At 49.8% G+C, this 18,413-nt stretch overlaps 1 protein-coding gene across 1 annotated transcript; it reads left to right on the plus strand.

Moving 5' to 3' along the window:
• The first annotated feature begins 9,163 nt into the window (after positions 1–9,163).
• Positions 9,164–15,938, plus strand: KLHDC8A (kelch domain containing 8A). Its single transcript, XM_081299813.1, has 6 exons — positions 9,164–9,331; positions 9,636–10,215; positions 12,993–13,157; positions 13,385–13,600; positions 14,449–14,550; positions 15,645–15,938. Exons 2-6 carry the CDS (start codon positions 9,840–9,842, stop codon positions 15,836–15,838), a joined length of 1,053 nt encoding a protein of 350 aa, XP_081155939.1. The 5' UTR covers positions 9,164–9,331; positions 9,636–9,839; the 3' UTR covers positions 15,839–15,938.
• Positions 15,939–18,413: the final 2,475 nt, after the last annotated feature.

Below are 18,413 nucleotides of genomic sequence, written 5' to 3' on the forward strand. Positions count from 1 at the left end.
GCTGGGTGTGGTGGTGCATCCCCATAATCCCTGCAACTCACAACTCAGGAGGCTGAGGCAGGGGGATCACAAGTTCAAAGTTAGCCCAGAAATTTAGCAAGACCCTGTCTGAAAATAAAAGGAATAAAAAGGGTCCAGGGATGTAGCTCAGGGGTAGAGCATACCTGGGTTCCCATCAGTACAAAAAAAAAAATCATGGTAGCCTGAAAACCATGTGAGAATTGAAGTCAGGCCAAACTGGGTCTGAATCTAGGATCCTCTTCTTTTGGGGGGTACTGGGGTTGAACTCAGGGCCGCTAAGCACTTGATCTACCACTGAGCTACATCCCAGTCCCAGGATCCTCTTTTGACCTCTGTAGGAAGTAGGTGGGCTCCTGATCTCCCTCGGTGCCTTTGCAATGGAAATGGAGCTACTAGTGCTCATTCCCCTTGAGATTGTTGGGGAGATTGTGTGATGAGCAGAGAGAAGGTGCCTGGCACACAGTAAGTACTCCACAACTGTTAGTTCCCCTCCATTGTCCCCAGATCCTGCTGTGTCAACATGACACAGTAAGTATGGAACAAGTGGTCAAGAAAAGGGTGTCATCCTCTTGTTACCTAAAATAGCCAACGGTGGGAAGAAGGCATAAACATGGTCTATAAAAGGCCAGATAGTAAGTATTGCATGCTGTGTGGGCCACACTGTGCTGTGACTACTCTACACCAGCCGGAAGGCCACATGGACGACACGTGAGCGAGGGAGGCTGCGTTCCTAGAGACTATATTTATAGACACTGAGAAGTGAGTTTCATAGCATATTCATGTATCCTGACATATTTTCCCCCAGCCATTTAAAGATGGAAGGGCCATTCTAAGATGACACAGGTCATATAAAAACCAGGCAGTGGGCCGGATTGGGTCATAGAGTCATTATCAACCTCTGTGCTAGGGGAGTACTGTGCCTATAATTTGGAAGAACCTGTTCTGAGGAACCTTGCAGAACATGACTCCTGAGATTTAGGCTGCAGGAAAAGGGTGGCACCTAACAAAAAAATAAAATAAAATAAAATAACTAGCCCTTTTTGGACCAGAACAAAGGACACAGAGGATCGCTGGTGATGGTTCCTCCTGGGGCCCCAGCCATTAGGTCAGGGAATGAATGGGGGTCACTCTGCTCCTTACCAGGTGATGCCCAGGGAAGGCCTGGTGACTCCTGGGCAATATTCAGGAAGCCACATTCTGTCGATAACAGGCTACAGATGGGTTCCTAAAGGCTCAGGCCCTGCTTCTCTTTCCTCAACCAAGGTAGCCATGCAGGTTCCTCGGGTTCCTCAAACTCAACTCCACACCTGCCAGGTCTGGGAGTGGCTGCCATGATAAGAAGACCTTGAGACACCCCCCAACACACAGCTTGGCCTGGTTCTCACCTTTCTGGTCTCTCATCTCTTAGACCTATACAACCCTCTTGCATTCAGCCCATCACACCTCCCCTCCTCCTCTCTGTCCACAGCACAGAGGTGACGCAGGTCAGCACACCAGATGGCAACCTGGCTGCCACAGCAGATTGCCCATCTCCCATTGGAGTAGGCTTCAAAGCAGGGTGCTGGAGGCTGCTACTCTCCAACCACCCACTCCCCTCAACATGACTCTGCTTGGTCCTTCTTTGGGACTCTGGGGAGGAGGGTGTGCGTGTGTGTGTGTGTGTGTGTGTGTGTGATGTGTGTGTGTGTGTGTGATGTGTAATGTGAAGCACTTAAGGGAAAGGAAAGTGTTTGTTCCCCAGATAAAGTAGTTTTGCTCAGAAGAAGAGAGCATACAGACCCCTCCAGGCAGACAGACAGGAGGGAGAGCTCGACCTACCTCTCCCATGTAGGATGATGGGCTCTTGGAGGGTGATAGAGTCTTGGGGTGAGGAACGAGACTGCCCCAAAGCCAAGGCTAGAAGAGGTAGAAGAGGGCTAGAGCCTCGGAGGGTAACTGCTTTCACTTCCTGGCTCCCTAGAGGGCCCAGGCTGAGTGTCATCTCACACCAGTTCAACCTGTGGGCCCCCATTATTTCCTTCCCAGCCCCATAAAGTTACCAGAGAGTTGGCTGCCTACTCTCCTCCTCTTAAAGTGAGTAGCAGTGAACAAACTGAAGCCCAATATGTAGTGTACCCAGGTGAGCAATGCCCATCTGGAAATAAGAGGCATCTCTAGCAAGTGGCCTCTGTGTCTTCTGAGTGGACACACCAGCCTTGTTATCTGAGTTTTGTTCCCCAGATAAAGTAGTTTTGCTCAGAAGATGAACCCCAGTGAGAGGTGAGCAGGCCAGGCTTTTGGTTAGGCCTTGATTCCAAAACAGGCCTGATCTGGACTCGCATAGTTGAGCTCCATGGAGCTGGGCTGTGGGTTTGTGGCCCCGCTCACTCTGAGACTGCTCCCTCCTCCGGTATGCACAGTATACACACACACACACACACACACACACACACACACACACACACACACCCCATCCGTGACAGGCAGACTGGCCCATCTGCCAATCAATCTTCCTTGTTGATTTCCCCCTCCGGAAGCAGCAGGGTTGGTGTGTAAATCATTCAGGGCCCTCTTTCAGCTCTGCCAGACACAGAGCTCTTTTTAATTAAGAAGAATGGAGGACATTGCTGGCTCTGGAAATGGCAATATTAACAGCATTTAAAGAGCTATGTTTGAGTGGGCCGTCCCACCCCCAGCCATCCTGCCTGCAGCCTCTGCTGCTCTGCAGAGCTGCCTGGATTCTAGGGAAGCCTCTGCTGCCCACCCAGCTAGAAGGGAGAAGGATAAGGCCCCCTAGTGGCCCCAGCGCCCAGTCAGGCCCTTGCCTGATGAGCTGGGACAAACGGCCACATTTTCCTTCTAAGAGAAAAGGCTGGATTGCCATGTGATTTGAGTTCTTGAGTCCTCTGCCTACTGTGCCAACAGCTGTGGGAGACAAGAGGCGCCCCGGAAATGTCAAACCCCAACAGGAAGCATGATTAGACTTCCAGATGGGTACTGAAGGTCTAATGCAGGCAGCCCATCAGCCACGGCCGCAGCTACCACAAGACTCCCCTTACCCTGGGCTGACTGGAGGGAAATGTGTGTAGTGGCAGCACCAGGACCAGGGGAAAGCCCCTGGCCAAGCCCTCTCTAGTGACTGCACCCTGGGTAGCTGTCAATGCTTATGAGAGCACGTGGGGTCAAGTCAGTGTGAATTCTTAGTTCCTAGAAGAATGTGAAGATGTCCATTCTAGAATCTTCTGCTTTGTGACTATGGCCAGACAATTCTGTCTCTGGGAGTAAACATGGGAGCTGATTCTAGGAGACACCCCCAGCTGCTCTCTTCATCAATTTCCTTCCAACACTGCAGATATTGAATGAATAGGACACGCCCAGGGTGACACTGCTGGGTTATGACAAACATGGGCTAGAGCAGAGGTCTCCTGACTCTCGGCCCTGTGTCCATCCTAGTTCTAGTATCTCGCAGAGGTGACAGTAAAGGAAGTGACTCCATGGCCTCCCACCTCACTTCACACTGTTTTTCAAGTTTCTGACGCAGCTGATCAGGAAATTCTTCCTGGTTTCTAACCTGGTCCCCAAGCTTTGTGTGAGCCAGGTTTTCTCTATAATTTTCTCATGAAGTACAGGGAAGAAGCCGAGGTCTTTCAGAGAGTCCCCTTCCCACTGTCAATTTTATTGTGTGCACTAAGTAGCCAGAGTGTGCAGCTTTCCAACACTTTGTTTCCCAAATTGGGCAGCTTCTGAGTCTGAAAACCAAGGGGACCCCTTTCCCCACCCCATCACCCCTTACCTCAATCCCGTTTCACCTAAATCAGTGAGCAATAGGCAATTGCTCACAGATAGAGACAGTTCTTAACTGAAACCCATTAAGTCCCCCTATGATACAATACCTGTGCACAGGCAGGGAAGGAGCAGAGAAGGTTCTTGAAGGAATGTGCTAACTCAACTCTCTAATCTAGGTTGCTGGTCAGGAGGCCAGCCCTAAAAGCACATCCATTCTGCTGGATTCCACCCCTGGGGCAGCTGTCCTACCAGAACAGCTTATGCAGATGCAGATTATGGTCCTGACCTGCAGCTGTGCCACACCATCTCCCATCAAGTGCCCTTGAACCCTAAATCCTTTTTCTGGGCTGATGTTTGTTCTGGGCAAGAGAAGCCCATAAGGAGGTGCATCCAGGCTTGAGGGGGAGGAACCACCCCTTCCCCTGGATGGCTCCAGGGCTCCCTGGGTCCTAATTGGAGTCGTCATCTTTCTTCCCATCCCTGCATACATCCAGGCTTTTGATTAGGAATTGAGGTAATTATCCAGATGTTCTGCATATCAGACTACAAGTGAGGCTGCAGTGGAAGAGATCTCAGTTAGCAGGAGGGAACATATCCTGGGAAGGCTGCCTAATTTGTAAAATTGGCTCCTACTCCTTAGAGCACACTGGCTCCAATAGGCAGCAAGTTGGAGGTACAGAAACTTGCCATCCCAAGGGGAAGAAAGAAAACCAACCTTTTGGGAGTACCTAGGATGTGCCCAAGAGCTCAGCAGGGCATTGCCTTCCTCCCACTCTGCAGAAAGAAGATTTTTTTTTTTTTTTAATTTCCTTCTTGCAGACTAGGAAACTGATTCAGGGACAGAAGTAAGTAACTTGTTCATGGTCACAGAAGGGGCAAAGCCAGGATTTAGACTGAGTCTAATTCCAAAGTCCACGAAATTTCCCACTACCTTATAATATGCAGGGCACTGCAGAAAGACAACCATAGAGAAGGTGGTTTTGGCTTGGATACTTACCCCAGTGTCCCTCTAGCCAGCATGGCACCTTGCAGGGGCACTCAGGAGGTGCTTACTGACAAGGGTCAGGTCTATTTCTAGAGAGGGAGAAGGAGATTCTGTGGTAACTAATACTTAACTCCTCTTTCTCCCATTCTCTCAAATGTGTCCTCTTCTTGGCCCTCCAAACCCATCCACAGATGCTCCATCAATAGGCTGCAGGGAGAAGCTGCCTCTGTGTTTTCCGCACTCCAGTTTCCCCATAACCTACTCAGGACTCATGAAGATGGGATCCTGCTGAATACCTAACAGCTGCTCCATAGACACTGAGTAAAGATTCATTTTATTGTATGTAGATCAGACCTCAACAAATTCAAGATATGACTAAAAAAAAACTGTGACTTTCTGGAGCTGAGCATGTCCAAGTTGGATTGATACATCAATATCACAGTAATAAGCTGGGCGTGCTTGCACACACCTGTACTCCAAGTGACTTGGGAGGCTGAGGCAGGAGGATCATGAATTAAAAGCCAGTCTCAACAACTTAGCAAGGCCCTAAGCAACTTAGAGAGACTGTCTCAAAATTAAAAAATGAAAAAAAAAAAAGGCTGGGGATGTGGCTCTGTTGTTAAGTGGTACCAAAAATAAATAAACAAATATATATGTGTGTGTATGTGTACACATATATACATATATGTATATTCCATTGATCCCAAGGATTCTCTACCACTGAGCTACATCCCCAGCCCCTTTTTAAATTACTTTTTTTAAGACAGGATCTCACTAAGCTGCTGAGGCTGACTTTGAACTTGTGATCATCCTGCCTCAGCCTCTCTGAGCAGCTGGGATTATAGGTATGTGCCACCGTACCCAATTCCAAAGTCCCTAATCTTTAGGGACTTTTTTGATCTTTCTTTTCCTATGTAGCCCCTCTTTCCTTCCTCACTCTCTTCCCCTCCCACCACAGTAAAAAGTCCAACACTTTCCTTGTTTGTTTTTGGTGTTTTGTTTTAAGGCTCATGCACGCTAAGCACACAGTCTACCACTCAGCTACGCTTCCAGCCCCATCAAACATTTTTTTGGGGGGGCCTGGGGGGAGACTGGGCATTGAATCTAGGGGTGCTTAACCACTGAGCTATATCCCAGCCCTCCTTTCTTTTTTAAAATATTTTTTAGTTATACATGGACACAATATCTTTATTTTGTTTGTTCATTTTTTATGTGGTGCTGAGGATGGAACCCAGTGCCTCACATGTGCGAGGCAAGCATTCTGCCACTGAACCACAACCCCTACCCCCTTTCTTTTTAAATTTTTTTATATTGAGACAGGACCTCACTAAGTTGCTGAGGCTGGCTTTGAACTTGCAATCCTCCTGCCTCAGCCTCCCGAGTCTCTGGGATTACAGGTGTGCACCACCACACCCAGCCCCATCAAACACTTTTCAAGGAACAAGAGAAACCCAGGCCTGGTACTACACAAGATCTTAGAGCAAGAAGGATGCAAATTTGGATGAGGAAGAACTTCCTAATTGGGAAGGTGGTTATACACTGGAATGGGATGGTGAGAGAGCAAAGGGACCACTGGTCTCCCCTTCTGCTTAGCACTCCTGAAGGCCACAGCTTGGCTCACTCAGCCCAGGCATGGAAACTGCAGGTGACTCAGGGAATCTTAAGTGGTGGTTGCTAGGTTACAAGCTTCTTTAATGTGCACTCAATGTAAGTACTAAAGGATGTCACCTGGCTAGGAGGAAGAGCCATGGGGGAAGTGTTGGGGGAGGTGGAAACAAGCCAAGACTTCCAGAATAGACAATTAGGCCATGGCCTAGAAGTCTCCCTGTCCTTAGTACTTTTCCAAAGGCCCAAGTCTCTAGACCCCATGGTCTGTGTAGTGGGCAGTGCCTGTAGGATATGAACATTAGTCGAGAATGGGAACCTATCCAGGGGCTGATCTGGGTGCTTCCCTAGCTGTGTCACCCAACACAGACAGTACAGTACAGGCAGTGGCTAGAATCCCCTTGGGGGTCTGGGCTCCTTCCTTCTCTGCAGTTGAACAAAAGTCCAGGAGCCAGATGAGAGTGGAAAAACCATTTTCCTTTAATAATGCACAATTTTCTTTCATTTGTGGTTTAACTGTGATAAAGTGGACAGGCACTGGATTTGAATTTACAATCTAGCCCACCCCGAATGATTTGCATTGTCATAAATAAGCCACTTCACTAAGTCTCAGAGTCCTCATCTGTAAAGTGTGGATACTGAAACCTGCTCTAGTAGCCTCTCCCAGGGTTGTTTCAAGATTGTGAGAAAGTAGATGTGTGATGGCTTAGCTTATCTCTTTGAGTGACATAAACAAAGTATGGAAGTCTGTATATCTACTTGTTAATCTGTTCCAGCTGTGTGGAGGTACAAGAAGCCTGGCCTTGCTACTTGTGCAGAAGGCTCAGCGGACCAGCAAGTCTGAACACAGACCCCCAAAAAAGCCCCTTTGAGAAGGACCTGTGGCTTTCAGCCTTCCTGGTCACCCCAGGCTGATTTTGTAAAGAATGGTCAGGTTGAAGTAAGGGGCTTGTTCCCTATTCCTTTGGGTAGACTAGGCAAGGGAGGAAGGAAATGTTTGATGATTCCTAGAAAACTTCATTAATTCAGAAGGTATAAATTCTTCATTTAATTTTTAGGTGTAGTTGGACACAATGCCTTTATTTTATTTATTTTTATGTGGTGCTGAGGATCAAATCCAGGGCCTTGCACATGCTAGGCGAGTGCTCTACTGCTGAGCAACAACCCCAGCCCAGAAGGTATAAATTCTTATTGAACAGAAAAAACAGAACACAATCTTCTTCTGGAGAAGGTCTAAGGTTGTTCATTTTATTAAGTATGAGAATTTATATTTTAAAAATAGTGGAATTGTTAAGAGCTCAAAATACTAAGACAGATGTGTTGATATTTTCATTTCAAGAAGTCATAGAAACAGTAATGATATTAATAGAAATTTACTAGGTAGGCCCTTTGATGTGTCTAGAGGTATAGTGAACACTTCCTAAATGTTATCTCATTTAATCTTCACAAAAACTTGCAAGGATACAGCCATACAATGAAATGCTACAAAGAAACAGAAGAGAATGAACTATATTGATGCATTCAACAACTGGCATGGATCTCCAGGGAGTTACATACGTAATGGTACATATGTCCCGTTCTATTTGTATAATATTCTTGAAATGACAAGTTTATGGAAATGGAGAGCAGATTTCTTTCTAGATACCAGGGACTGGGGAAGTGGGAGGCAAGTAGGTCTGGCATAAAAGGATGATATGAGGGATCCTTTTGGTGATGGAAATATTCTGTACCTTCACTGGTCAATTTCAATCGCCTGGTTGTGGTAATGTCATACATACTATGATGTTTTGAATTTCAATTGAGGGAAACTGGGTAAAGAGTCTTTTTTTCTAACAACCAAATGTGAAAGTATAATTATTTCAAAATAAAAAGTCTAACTGAGAATATATGTAAGGAAACCAAGACTCAGAGTAGTTCAAAACTTTCAGAGCCAGGATTCAATCTCAGGTCCATCAGGCTCCCAAGCCTGGGTGTTTGGAAATACAGCTGTACTGGAGGTAACCATAACAGTCCACCAGACCTGGTGGTCCACTGTGTAATGGACATCTTTATGGCTGGAGACCATAGTCCTGAAAAGTCTATTTGAGTGGTTTGAAAGGATTATCTGTACAGCTCTGTGGGTTTGTTCCAAGGACCAAGATATGATAATCAGGTTTCTCCTTTCTGTGGTGTGGGTGTGTCCTATGTGCCTATGTGAGAGAAAGACAGAAAGGGACCTCCAGGTATGTGCCTATGTTGGTGTCTCTGGTACTGTGTCCCCATAGCTGTGCATTTGTCAGTTGCTCTGTAGATCGTGGACGTGTCCATTTCGGGGAGGGCAATGGGTAGCTATGTATATGCGTGCAAGTTGTGTTCAGATGTACCTGTGTTAGATCTCCGTGTCACTCCCACGTAATTTGTTTCCTTGAGGTTAAACCATATGCTAATACCTCCCCCAAAGCAAAGCCAGCCTGTCACGAACTGGGTCTGTGTACTGTAGACAAACTGGGTAATTGGACTCTCCGCCTCCTCATCCAAAACAAACACTCGCAAATGCCCGCCCCCACGCTGGAGGGAGTCTGGTCCCGTCATCTTGGTACTTGGCTGTAGCCCCTACCCCCACCCCCTGCTTCCCTTGGCCCTGTAGACAAGGTGAGCGCCTCCGGCCGCCAGGGCCCTTCCCTCCCCCGTTTTGTAAAGAGGCCGGGGCTCGCTCCGCCGCTGCGCGCGATTCCTGCACAGGTGCGGCTGCGGGTGAAGCTGCGAGCGGAGCGGGCTCGCCGGCCTCCTCCCCGCCCGCAGCTCCGCTGCTCCTTCCTGCAGCTCATTTTTTCTCATCTGCTTGTGCGACAGCAGCGTGCGGACTGGGGAAGGACAGAGCGCCCTCTCCCCCGTTCCCCGCGCCGCCCGGCTGGGGCTCCGGGCGCCCGGGGGATGCACTGTCTACTCTCCTCCGCGCTGCTCCGGCCTGGCAGTGTAAGTGGCGCGGGGGTGTGAGCACCGAGATGGCCAGGCGGGAGGCGTCTACGCTGACGGATGTCACTCCTTCCTTCCCGGGGGTGGTTCGGCGCCGGGAACCCTTGAGAGCCCCGGAACCTGCGCGCGCTCAGGCGGATTCCCAGACGCGTGGGGACGGACAGGGGGACAAAGCAGGGTGGGGCGGGGTGCCACTGTGACTCCCTTGAAAGTTGGCGAGAAGCTGTGGAGGTCGCCCGTGCGCCCGCCAGCCGCAAGGGCGTGTGGCCCCAGCTGCCCTTGATTTGCCCGATTCCTCCCGCAGGACCAGGCTTGGACGCCCCCGGACCGCTGAGAATTGAGGGACGGTGAGGTGCTGACCGGCGTCGGGCTGGAGCAAGCCAGCGAGATGGAGGCGGCAAGAGGGGACAGGCAAGAGGGCTCAGGCGCGGAGTAGTCCGCAAATTCCGGGCTTGAACTTCCTTTAGCGCTGCGCCGGGACGGGGCGGGCAGGGTCCCCGGGGCTGCTATGGAGGTGCCTAATGTCAAGGACTTTCAGTGGAAACGCCTGGCACCACTTCCTAGCCGCCGGGTCTACTGCTCCCTGCTGGAGACCGGGGGACAAGTCTATGCCATCGGGGGATGTGATGACAGTGGTGTCCCTATGGACTGCTTTGAGGTCTACTCCCCTGAGGCCGACCAGTGGACCGCCCTACCCCCTCTGCCCACAGCCCGGGCAGGGGTGGCAGTCATCGCCCTGGGGAAGCGGATCATGGTGATTGGGGGTGTGGGCACCAATCAGCTGCCCCTGAAGGTCGTGGAGATGTACAATATTGATGAGGGCAAGTGGAAGAAGAGGAGCATGCTGCGCGAGGCTGCCATGGGCATTTCTGTCACAGCAAAAGGCAAGTGAGGCCAGGGCTGAGGGTGGGTGGATTGAAGAGAGTAGGGGGCCTGGGGAAATGGAGAGAAACCAACACTGATTTGGGAATTCACGATCCCATTCCTGATTCCGCTTCACGTTATTGATCCTCACAGTGGATGCTAAAACAGGAAATCCAAAATGCCCTAATTTACAAATGGGAAAAATGAGGCTCAGCAAGTGTCTAGGAATTCCAACTGATGGCAAAAGTCCACTTTGGCAGCTTCCTCCCAACAAGCGGGACAGGCCTCTGCCAGAGGGGAGAGTCAAAGTGTAGTCTGTGGGGTTAGGTGCGATGTCTCCGCAAACGTTCAACTAAATTACCACCCCTCCCACTGGCCACAATCCTTGCCGCGAAACCTGCCCTACCTGTCACTACCTCCAAATTCCTTATGGGGTGCTGAGGATGTTCACTCCATCCTTGCACCATCACCAAGGCCCCACTAGGGGCCCTTGGGACTGATTCAAGGACTTTTTTCTCCCCTTCCCTTCTATCTCCCAGTCTCAGAGATGCCAAGTAGAGACCAGAATGTCCCTGAGGGTTGTGTTCTCCAAGTTCACCAAGTTTTCAGGCATGCTCATGCTGACTGTATGGTTCTAAGATTCTCATTTTACTTTCTCAAAGTCCCTTGTTTTGTTCCTTTTTGGCCTACTACAGCTTAGAGCATGGGGTGGGAGCAGAGTCCAAAAGCTCTTTTGCTAAAACACAGAGTTTTAGGAGAAATGGTCAAATAGAAGTTAAGAAATTCCAAGTTCATACACACGTGCGTGGGCAGCATAGGCATGCAGAGGGATGTGAAATCCACCCCCCACCACCACTCCTGCCTCCCTTGCTTAAACCACCCCACCTGCCTGTGAGGCCCACCATAGGTCAGAAACCACTATTTCCTTAAAACCTGCCCAGTCCCTGGCACAGTCGTAGGCCTTAGAATGGAAGGAAAGAGGCAGAAGATCTGGTCCCTGCCTCCAGAAGCTGAGGTCTGACCCACTGAAGGTACCCAGGATGTAGCTCTAGCCCAGAGTCCCCTAGGATAGGGTAGCTAGTGGGGTTTCTATGACATCCCAGTAAAGATAATGGAAGACACCAAGGTCCATGGGGAACCCAGAAGTGGGGAAAGAGTACCCTCCATTCCCTGTCCTCAATAAACTGCTGAAAGGTTAAGAAATAACATTTACCACTGATGTTTTATCCACTTTGATCCTGACGACCTGTCCAAGGAGGTAAGTGCTATTTTTATCCTTAGTTGCTTATTTATTTTTGCCGTGCTAGGGATCAAACCCAGGACCTTATGTATGCTAGGTAAGCATCTACCACTGAGTTACATCCTCAGACTTTTATCCTCGTTTTAGAGAGGAGCAGTGTGAGGTCCAGAAAGGCTAAGTCACTGGCCCAAGTTTACACAGCTAGTAGGTCTCTGGCATTGAATGGATTCAGCAGTTAAGAAGCATTTACATGCATGGGTGTCAGGCACTGTAACAGATTCTGGGACTACAGACTAACAGATTCTCAAGGACCTACAGTCTATTGGAAGAACAAAGATCCAAAGATGATTTCAGTGATATATGGCAAGGAGGGTGATGGAGGCACTAAGTGGTGCCCTCAGCCCAGCCTTGCAATTCAAGAGACCCAGGTGAATCTGAAAGGAGGAGTCAGAATTGAAAACAGAATGGTGAGAATATGGAGTGAATGGGAGGATTCCCAAGAGGAGGAGTTTCAGGTAAGAGGGGAGGGGTGGAGCATGCAATAGGTTAGTTATTCCTTATCAGGCCCCATTTCCCAAGCTCAGGTTAGGGCTGGGTGGAGATTATAAATTATGAGATATATGTGTATGTGTGTGTATACATATCCCCACCAGATATATATGGATCCCTAACCCCATATATATGTCTGGTCGGGGGATCTTGGGGGGCCTTGGGATGTGGGCTGTCTCCCTAACAGACCAGGAGGTACTGAGTGAAGCCCAGTACCATTTGTGAATCCCAAGAAAACACAAATGCTTTGCCATCTGTGGTGCAGTCTGTCAGGGAGGTCCCTGAAAGGTCACCTATAGCCAAGAGCAGTGGAGAGAGGGAGGGGACTCCTTCTCAGAACGCCCAGATCCTTGCCAGGCGGTTTCTTCAAGAGGCCAAGTCTCTCTCCTCCAGTGTCACCCTCATTCAGTTCTGGCCCTGTCCCCCCTCATTCAGTTCTGGCCCTGTCCCATTAATGCAGGGTGCCTCCTGGATCCCCTGGCATCCTCAATTGGCGAAGAAGGATGGCATTCGCGCATAAGTGTGGCAAAGAAAGCAAAAACCAGACAGTCCAGTGTCCCATAAGGCCAGTGACAGGGGAGCTACCCTTGTTTCTAAAGGCCCTGCTCTATCTAGAGAGTTCCAGGTAGTGGTGGCTTGAGCACAGGCTGCGGCTGGAGGGCATAAAAAGAATTCCTCTTCCCTTTGGCTTTCCCTCTGGTTGCCCAAGAAGGAAGGCAGCAGAGGGCCAAGACCTGTAAAGTGCTGTAGACCTCACCACAGTCTCTCTGTGGAAGACCTAGAGTTTGGAGCTTAACCAAGGGCTGGGCACCAAGAAGGGCTAAGGCATGCAGTCCCACTTTGGCTTCAGGAAAACCCAGGCTCAGCTGTGACAGGGACTTTGAATGGTGCCATCAACCACAATGACAGATGTGGTTCACTCTGGCAGAGCAGTGGTTGGAAACAACCTGGCTCTGTCTCCTGGTGCCCGTGAGCTAAGCCAGAAGTGTGTTTGACCTTTCTTCTTAGATTACCGAGTGTACGCAGCAGGCGGGATGGGCCTGGACCTCCGTCCACACAACCACCTCCAGCACTATGACATGCTCAAGGACATGTGGGTGTCACTTGCACCCATGCCTACCCCGAGATATGCTGCCACCTCCTTCCTCCGAGGCTCCAAGATCTATGTGCTGGGTAAGAATGGGTTACCTCCCTTGGGTTGGTTCTCCAGAGAAACAGTGTCCATGGGCTGAACAGCTCGTTGGCACTGAGTGTGTGTGTGTGGGGGGGGGTAATCATATTGCCCCAGGCCTTAGCTAGCCTCCTGGATGAATGGGTGACAGTCAGAAGAAGACCCCAGCCCCTGTCCTCAGGGACTACTCTCCTGCCCACCCCCATGTACCACCCCATATGGCCTCCAGGGGGACGACAGTCCAAGTATGCGGTCAATGCCTTCGAGGTCTTCGACATCGAGACTCGCTCCTGGACCAAGTTCCCCAACATTCCCTGTAAGCGGGCTTTCTCCAGCTTTGTGACCCTGGACAGTCACTTGTACAGCCTTGGAGGCCTGCGGCAGGGTCGGCTCTATCGGCAGCCCAAGTTCCTGCGGACAATGGATGTGTTTGACATGGAACAGGGTGAGTTGGGCACCAGCCTGCTCCTTGCTCTTGCAGGACTCTGGCTGCTTTCCTCCCTTCCAACTGACCCCTACTGCCCACATCCCACCCTTCTTTCCAGGTCACTTACCCAGCTGGGTGAGCCCTTAACGCAGCACCCAGCACCTGGTCCTTACCCAGTGCCCAGCCCTTACCCAGAACCACTAATGGCTACTCTTGGGGTCAGATTCTTTGATCTGTGCAGGGCTCCCTTTTGCCTGGTTGGTTGTTTTCATCAAAAACTGTTCTACTTGTTATTTCTTCTTTGAACATTATCCATGCAGGACCAGGCCAGGGAGGGATTTCATCTACATTTTGGGCACCAGGGATTGAACTCAGGGGCACTCAACCACTGAGCCACACCCTCAGCCCGATTTTGTATTTTATTTAGAGACAGGGTCTCACTGAGTTGCTTAGCACCTCACTTTTCGTAAGGCTGGCTTTGAACTCAGGATCCTCCTACCTCAGCCTCCTGAGCTGCTGGGATTACAGATGTGCACCACTGTGTCTGGCTGGATCTCACCTATTTTTAACTGATGGAGAAACAGGGGTCCCAATGCTCACCACCTTTATCAGCCTCCTCTCCAGCATAAAGCCTGGGAAAACTGAAATAGAGCAGAGGATTCATGGTGGGGATCATGGTCCCTTAGCTTGCAGCAAGATCAGGAGAGGGCAGAGGTCTCAGAAGATGTCATTTCAAACAGCAAGGGGTGCCATGCACACCCTGAGTATAAGGGTCATGGAAGGGACTCACTGCCCCGGGTAAGAGCCATTTGGGATTTCTCTGTAATTGGTCAGCATCTAATTCCCTCCTTCTATCCTGCCTGTAGGGGGATGGCTGAAGATGGAACGGTCATTCTTTCTTAAGAAACGACGGGCAGACTTCGTGGCTGGTTCTCTGAGTGGACGGGTCATAGTGGCTGGGGGACTTGGTAAGGATGGAGTTCTAGGATGGAAGGCACTGTGGTTCTGATACTCCTGGATCCTTGGCACTTTGCATAAGTAGCAAAGGGTCTGGCCCTTGCACTCTACCTGCCCGCCACTTTATTCTAAATGATTCAAAACACTCCCTGCCTCCTGGCCTAGACTTTACCGATCAATGTGGTCATTCTGCTTTGCACTAGGGAAACAGGTCCAGAGAGACTAAGGAACACACTGATAACTATGTAACCTAGGCTTGCTGAAGCACAAATCCCTGGGGCCCTATCTGAGAATGACTAGAGACAAGGTCCAGAGGGAATCAGCCTTCATCCTTCTCTGGACTAGCACCAGGTATTCAAGACATTCCTGGAATACCCAGCTCTGTCGAAAAAGACGAGATAGAGCTCCATTAGGAAAGAATCTGATCAAATAAATTCTTCTAATGAATTGTGAATTTGGTGTGTTTCCCCTCCCAGAGATTATTGATATTTTTAACAAGGGACTCCAAGAGGAGAAAGTCCAGTGTCATCAGGGCAGAGAGACATAGTCAGGGGGGTTCCAGGTACCCCACGTTTACTTGGTGTGGACATACTCACACTTTACTCACGCATGAAAGACAGTATAAGCTAGGCCATGGGGTAGCTTTTTAAGTGAAAAGCAGGAGGGAGTCAGTAGTGCTCTAGAAACTTCTGATAAAAACCAGAGTTTGGAGGGCTGGGGATATAGCTCAGTTGGTAGAATGCTTGCCTTGCATGAACAAGGCCCTGGGTTCAATTCCCAGCACCAAAACAAAACAAAACAAAACAAAAAACCCAGAGGTGGAAAAAAAAGAAAGCTATCCTTAAAGCTATCCTTAAAGACCTAAAAAGATAAGGAGAGGGTAAGAAGGGTAAAGAGGCCTCCTGACTGGAGCTACCAGCTCCTCCTGACTGGAGCTATCGGCCCAGGACAGGGAAGAGGGAACCATCCCATATCCAGGAAAGCTGACGTTGCTTGGCTTTTGCTTGGGGTTCCCAAGGGAGGGAAGAAGAGGCGAGTAACCGCGGGGCATGGACTCTTGGCAGCCGGACTCTTTGGTAAGATCTGATTCCCTTGGTGTTTTCAGGAAACCAACCCACTGTCCTGGAGACCGCAGAAGCATTCCACCCAGGGAAGAACAAGTGGGAGGTCCTCCCTCCCATGCCCACGCCCCGCTGTGCCTGCTCCAGCATCACCATCAAGAATTGCCTCCTGGCTGTAGGGGGTGTCAACCAGGGTCTGAGTGACGCAGTGGAAGCCCTGTGTGTCTCTGACTCCTAGCTGTCCTGCGCCCAACAGCTTTGCCCTGGATTGTATCACTCCACTGTCTACACGAGGAAAGGTCTTGTCAGAGCCGTTTGGGCTACTTCCCAGGATGCCAGCTGTTGTCCTTTCCCCAGCTCTGGGCTAGTTTTGAGGGTCTCTTGGGATAAAAGGTGGAAAAGGATAGGGAGGGTCTCAAACCATTTTTTTTTTTGGACCAGGAATTGAACTCAGGGGCACTTACCCACTGAGACAAATCCCCAGTCCCTTTTTATGTTTTATTTTGAGACAGGGTCTCCCTAAGTTGCTTAGGGCCTCGCTAAGTTGCTGAAGCTGGTTTTGAACTTTCAGCTCTCCTGCCTTCATCTCCCAGGCTGCTGGGGTGACACATGGGCCACCATGCCCAGCCTCCAACCTCTTATTTCTCCTTTGGTTTACATCCTTTCCTTATTTGTCCGTCAAGTTGACCTTCCCTAGACCTCATTAGATCAGCAAGAATTGGGCTCGAAGCTCGGGAAAGGAGGGTGGGGGCTCACATTCCCAGTCCAGGCCAGCAGCCCCTGCAGGAAGGATCCTTCCTCTCAGGATCCTTGCTGCAGATGTGATGATGGGGAAGGAGAAAACGCTGAGCCCTGTGTCTGCTCTGAGCCCTCATCTCCCCTCTGCATTTTTCCTTCTGCCCCCCTCCCCACCAGAGACCTGGCTCTTTTCTCCCTGATGCCCCCAGAGTGTTTCTGTGTGAAACTTTCTCATTTACACTGTGGCATCAAAATCCACAAAAGATGGATTACTTGCACTCTGATTAATCACAGCAGCACAATGATTAAAATCTATATTCCTATCTTCTTTGGTACCCTGCTACAGAGTTTGGGGAAAGGGAATCCTGATGGGTAGAGAAGATCCCATGAGACCAACCCGCTGGTGTTCTCGGGCTGAATAGGATCCCAAGGGGCCACCTATTCTTGACTTTTCCCTCTGAAGAATTCCACCTTCCCACAAGCGCCACCAGCTGCCCCACTCCCAGAAAAACAGCAGATTGTTCTCTTCTTGTACTGAAACGTCATGCATGTGTTGGGCAAAAGTTCTGTTTGTCAGGTTTCTCCTTCTTGGGTCTTGCTTCACTTTATTTAGCTGAAGCTCATTTTTTTTTTTTTTGGAGGGGGGGTCTTATCCAGTGTAGAGAGGGAACTGCTTACTGATTTGAAAAAGAGAGAAAGAGAGAGAGAGAGAAACTAACTTGAAGAGCATGCCTCCTTTTAGCTTGCATAGCACCTCTTTGTGATTCCCAATTCTTTTTTAAAAAGCTGTGCTGATTTGAGATGTAGCTCAGTGGTAAGGTGCTAACCTAGCATGTGTGATGTCCTAGGTTCCATGGGGGGGGGGGGAGTTGGGGTGAGGAAGGCCTGAGCTGGCACTGGGGATGCAAAAATGAATACGAATCCCTAAGGGCTGTGGAAGAGTCAGGTAACACTCCTCCTGATGAAATAATCATCTCTTGGAGGCAAGGACAGAGGAGCTTCATCTATCTGGATCTGAGGGGTCAGAGGCAGCCTCCTCGGGTCAGGATGACAACTTCAGCTGGATAGGGTTAGTGAACCGGGGTCTTTGAGGGATAGGGATCCTTACCAGGATTTAAGGGCACTGCCACCTGCTGGCCCAGCATTTCCTTCCCACCCAGGATGGGTGGCATCCTGTGACTGTGGGTGCCCCCTAGTGAGCAGACTGCAGAGAGGCCTTCTCTGGTTGCTTCTGGCTCCCATATTTCCCCTGAATTAACCATTAGCAAAAGGTCCTGGAGAAGCTGCAGATACTACAAAGGAAGGGACAGTACCTAAGGAGAAGCTGCCCCAAAGGCCAGCCCTGATATAGCCTCTCCATTCCCTTTCAGTTTCTGCCCTGCGCCTCACACCCTCCCCAATCCCCTACCCAGGAAAGGTGTTCTCAAATGGGTGCTTCCACCCTTTTCAAGAGGAGGCCAAGCCTTATATGGGAGGCTCTTTCCTAGTGTACAAAAATGACCCCATGTCTGTGGATGAGGCAGAAGTGTTTTAGAATAGTTAGAAACTCAGGGCTACAGCCAGCTCGAAAAGATTGAATTAGCCACTGAAACTTGAAAGGGCAGCTGGAAGTCAGAGATGTTGCCTGCTAAGGACTCACCTCTCAGAAGTCCACTGTGGGGAGACTGTGAGGATGCCTCACTGAAGAGTGAGGGAAATACAGAACATCAGTGTTCGGCCAGGTGGGTCTGTACCTGGGGGCATCACAGAGGCAGCACGGGATCTGGGGCTGATGGCTTTGTCCAGGTCTCATTTGCCCAACCCCTGCAGGCTTTCCCAGCACCTCCACACTATGGGAAGGTCATTCAGCCTTCTTGTCTTTAGTTGTCAGTCTATAAAACAAGAGCAATGGTGATGCTGTCCCACAATGAGGTAAGGTACCTGTCTCCATCCTCAGATTAGCGCGGAGGCAGGTAGAATCCTCTCATTTCACAGATGAGAAAACCAGGAGTTAAAGAGAATATTTAAATTGTCCAGGGTCACAAGCTAATAAGTGACTGAACTAGGTCTGATTCCAAACCTTGTGGCCACAGCAC

This window comes from Spermophilus citellus (assembly GCF_964194105.1).
Source record: "Spermophilus citellus genome assembly, chromosome: 6".
NCBI classification, from domain to species: domain Eukaryota; kingdom Metazoa; phylum Chordata; class Mammalia; order Rodentia; family Sciuridae; genus Spermophilus; species Spermophilus citellus.

Excerpts from the sequence above, each read along its gene's own strand:
- KLHDC8A (XM_081299813.1), top strand. The coding sequence starts at position 9,840 with ATGGAGGTGCCTAATGTCAAGGACTTTCAGTGGAAACGCCTGGCACCA. Across the intron at positions 13,158-13,384 it reads CTCCAAGATCTATGTGCTGG|GGGGACGACAGTCCAAGTAT; the intron begins GTAAGAATGGGT and ends TATGGCCTCCAG. Across the intron at positions 14,551-15,644 it reads CATAGTGGCTGGGGGACTTG|GAAACCAACCCACTGTCCTG; the intron begins GTAAGGATGGAG and ends TGGTGTTTTCAG.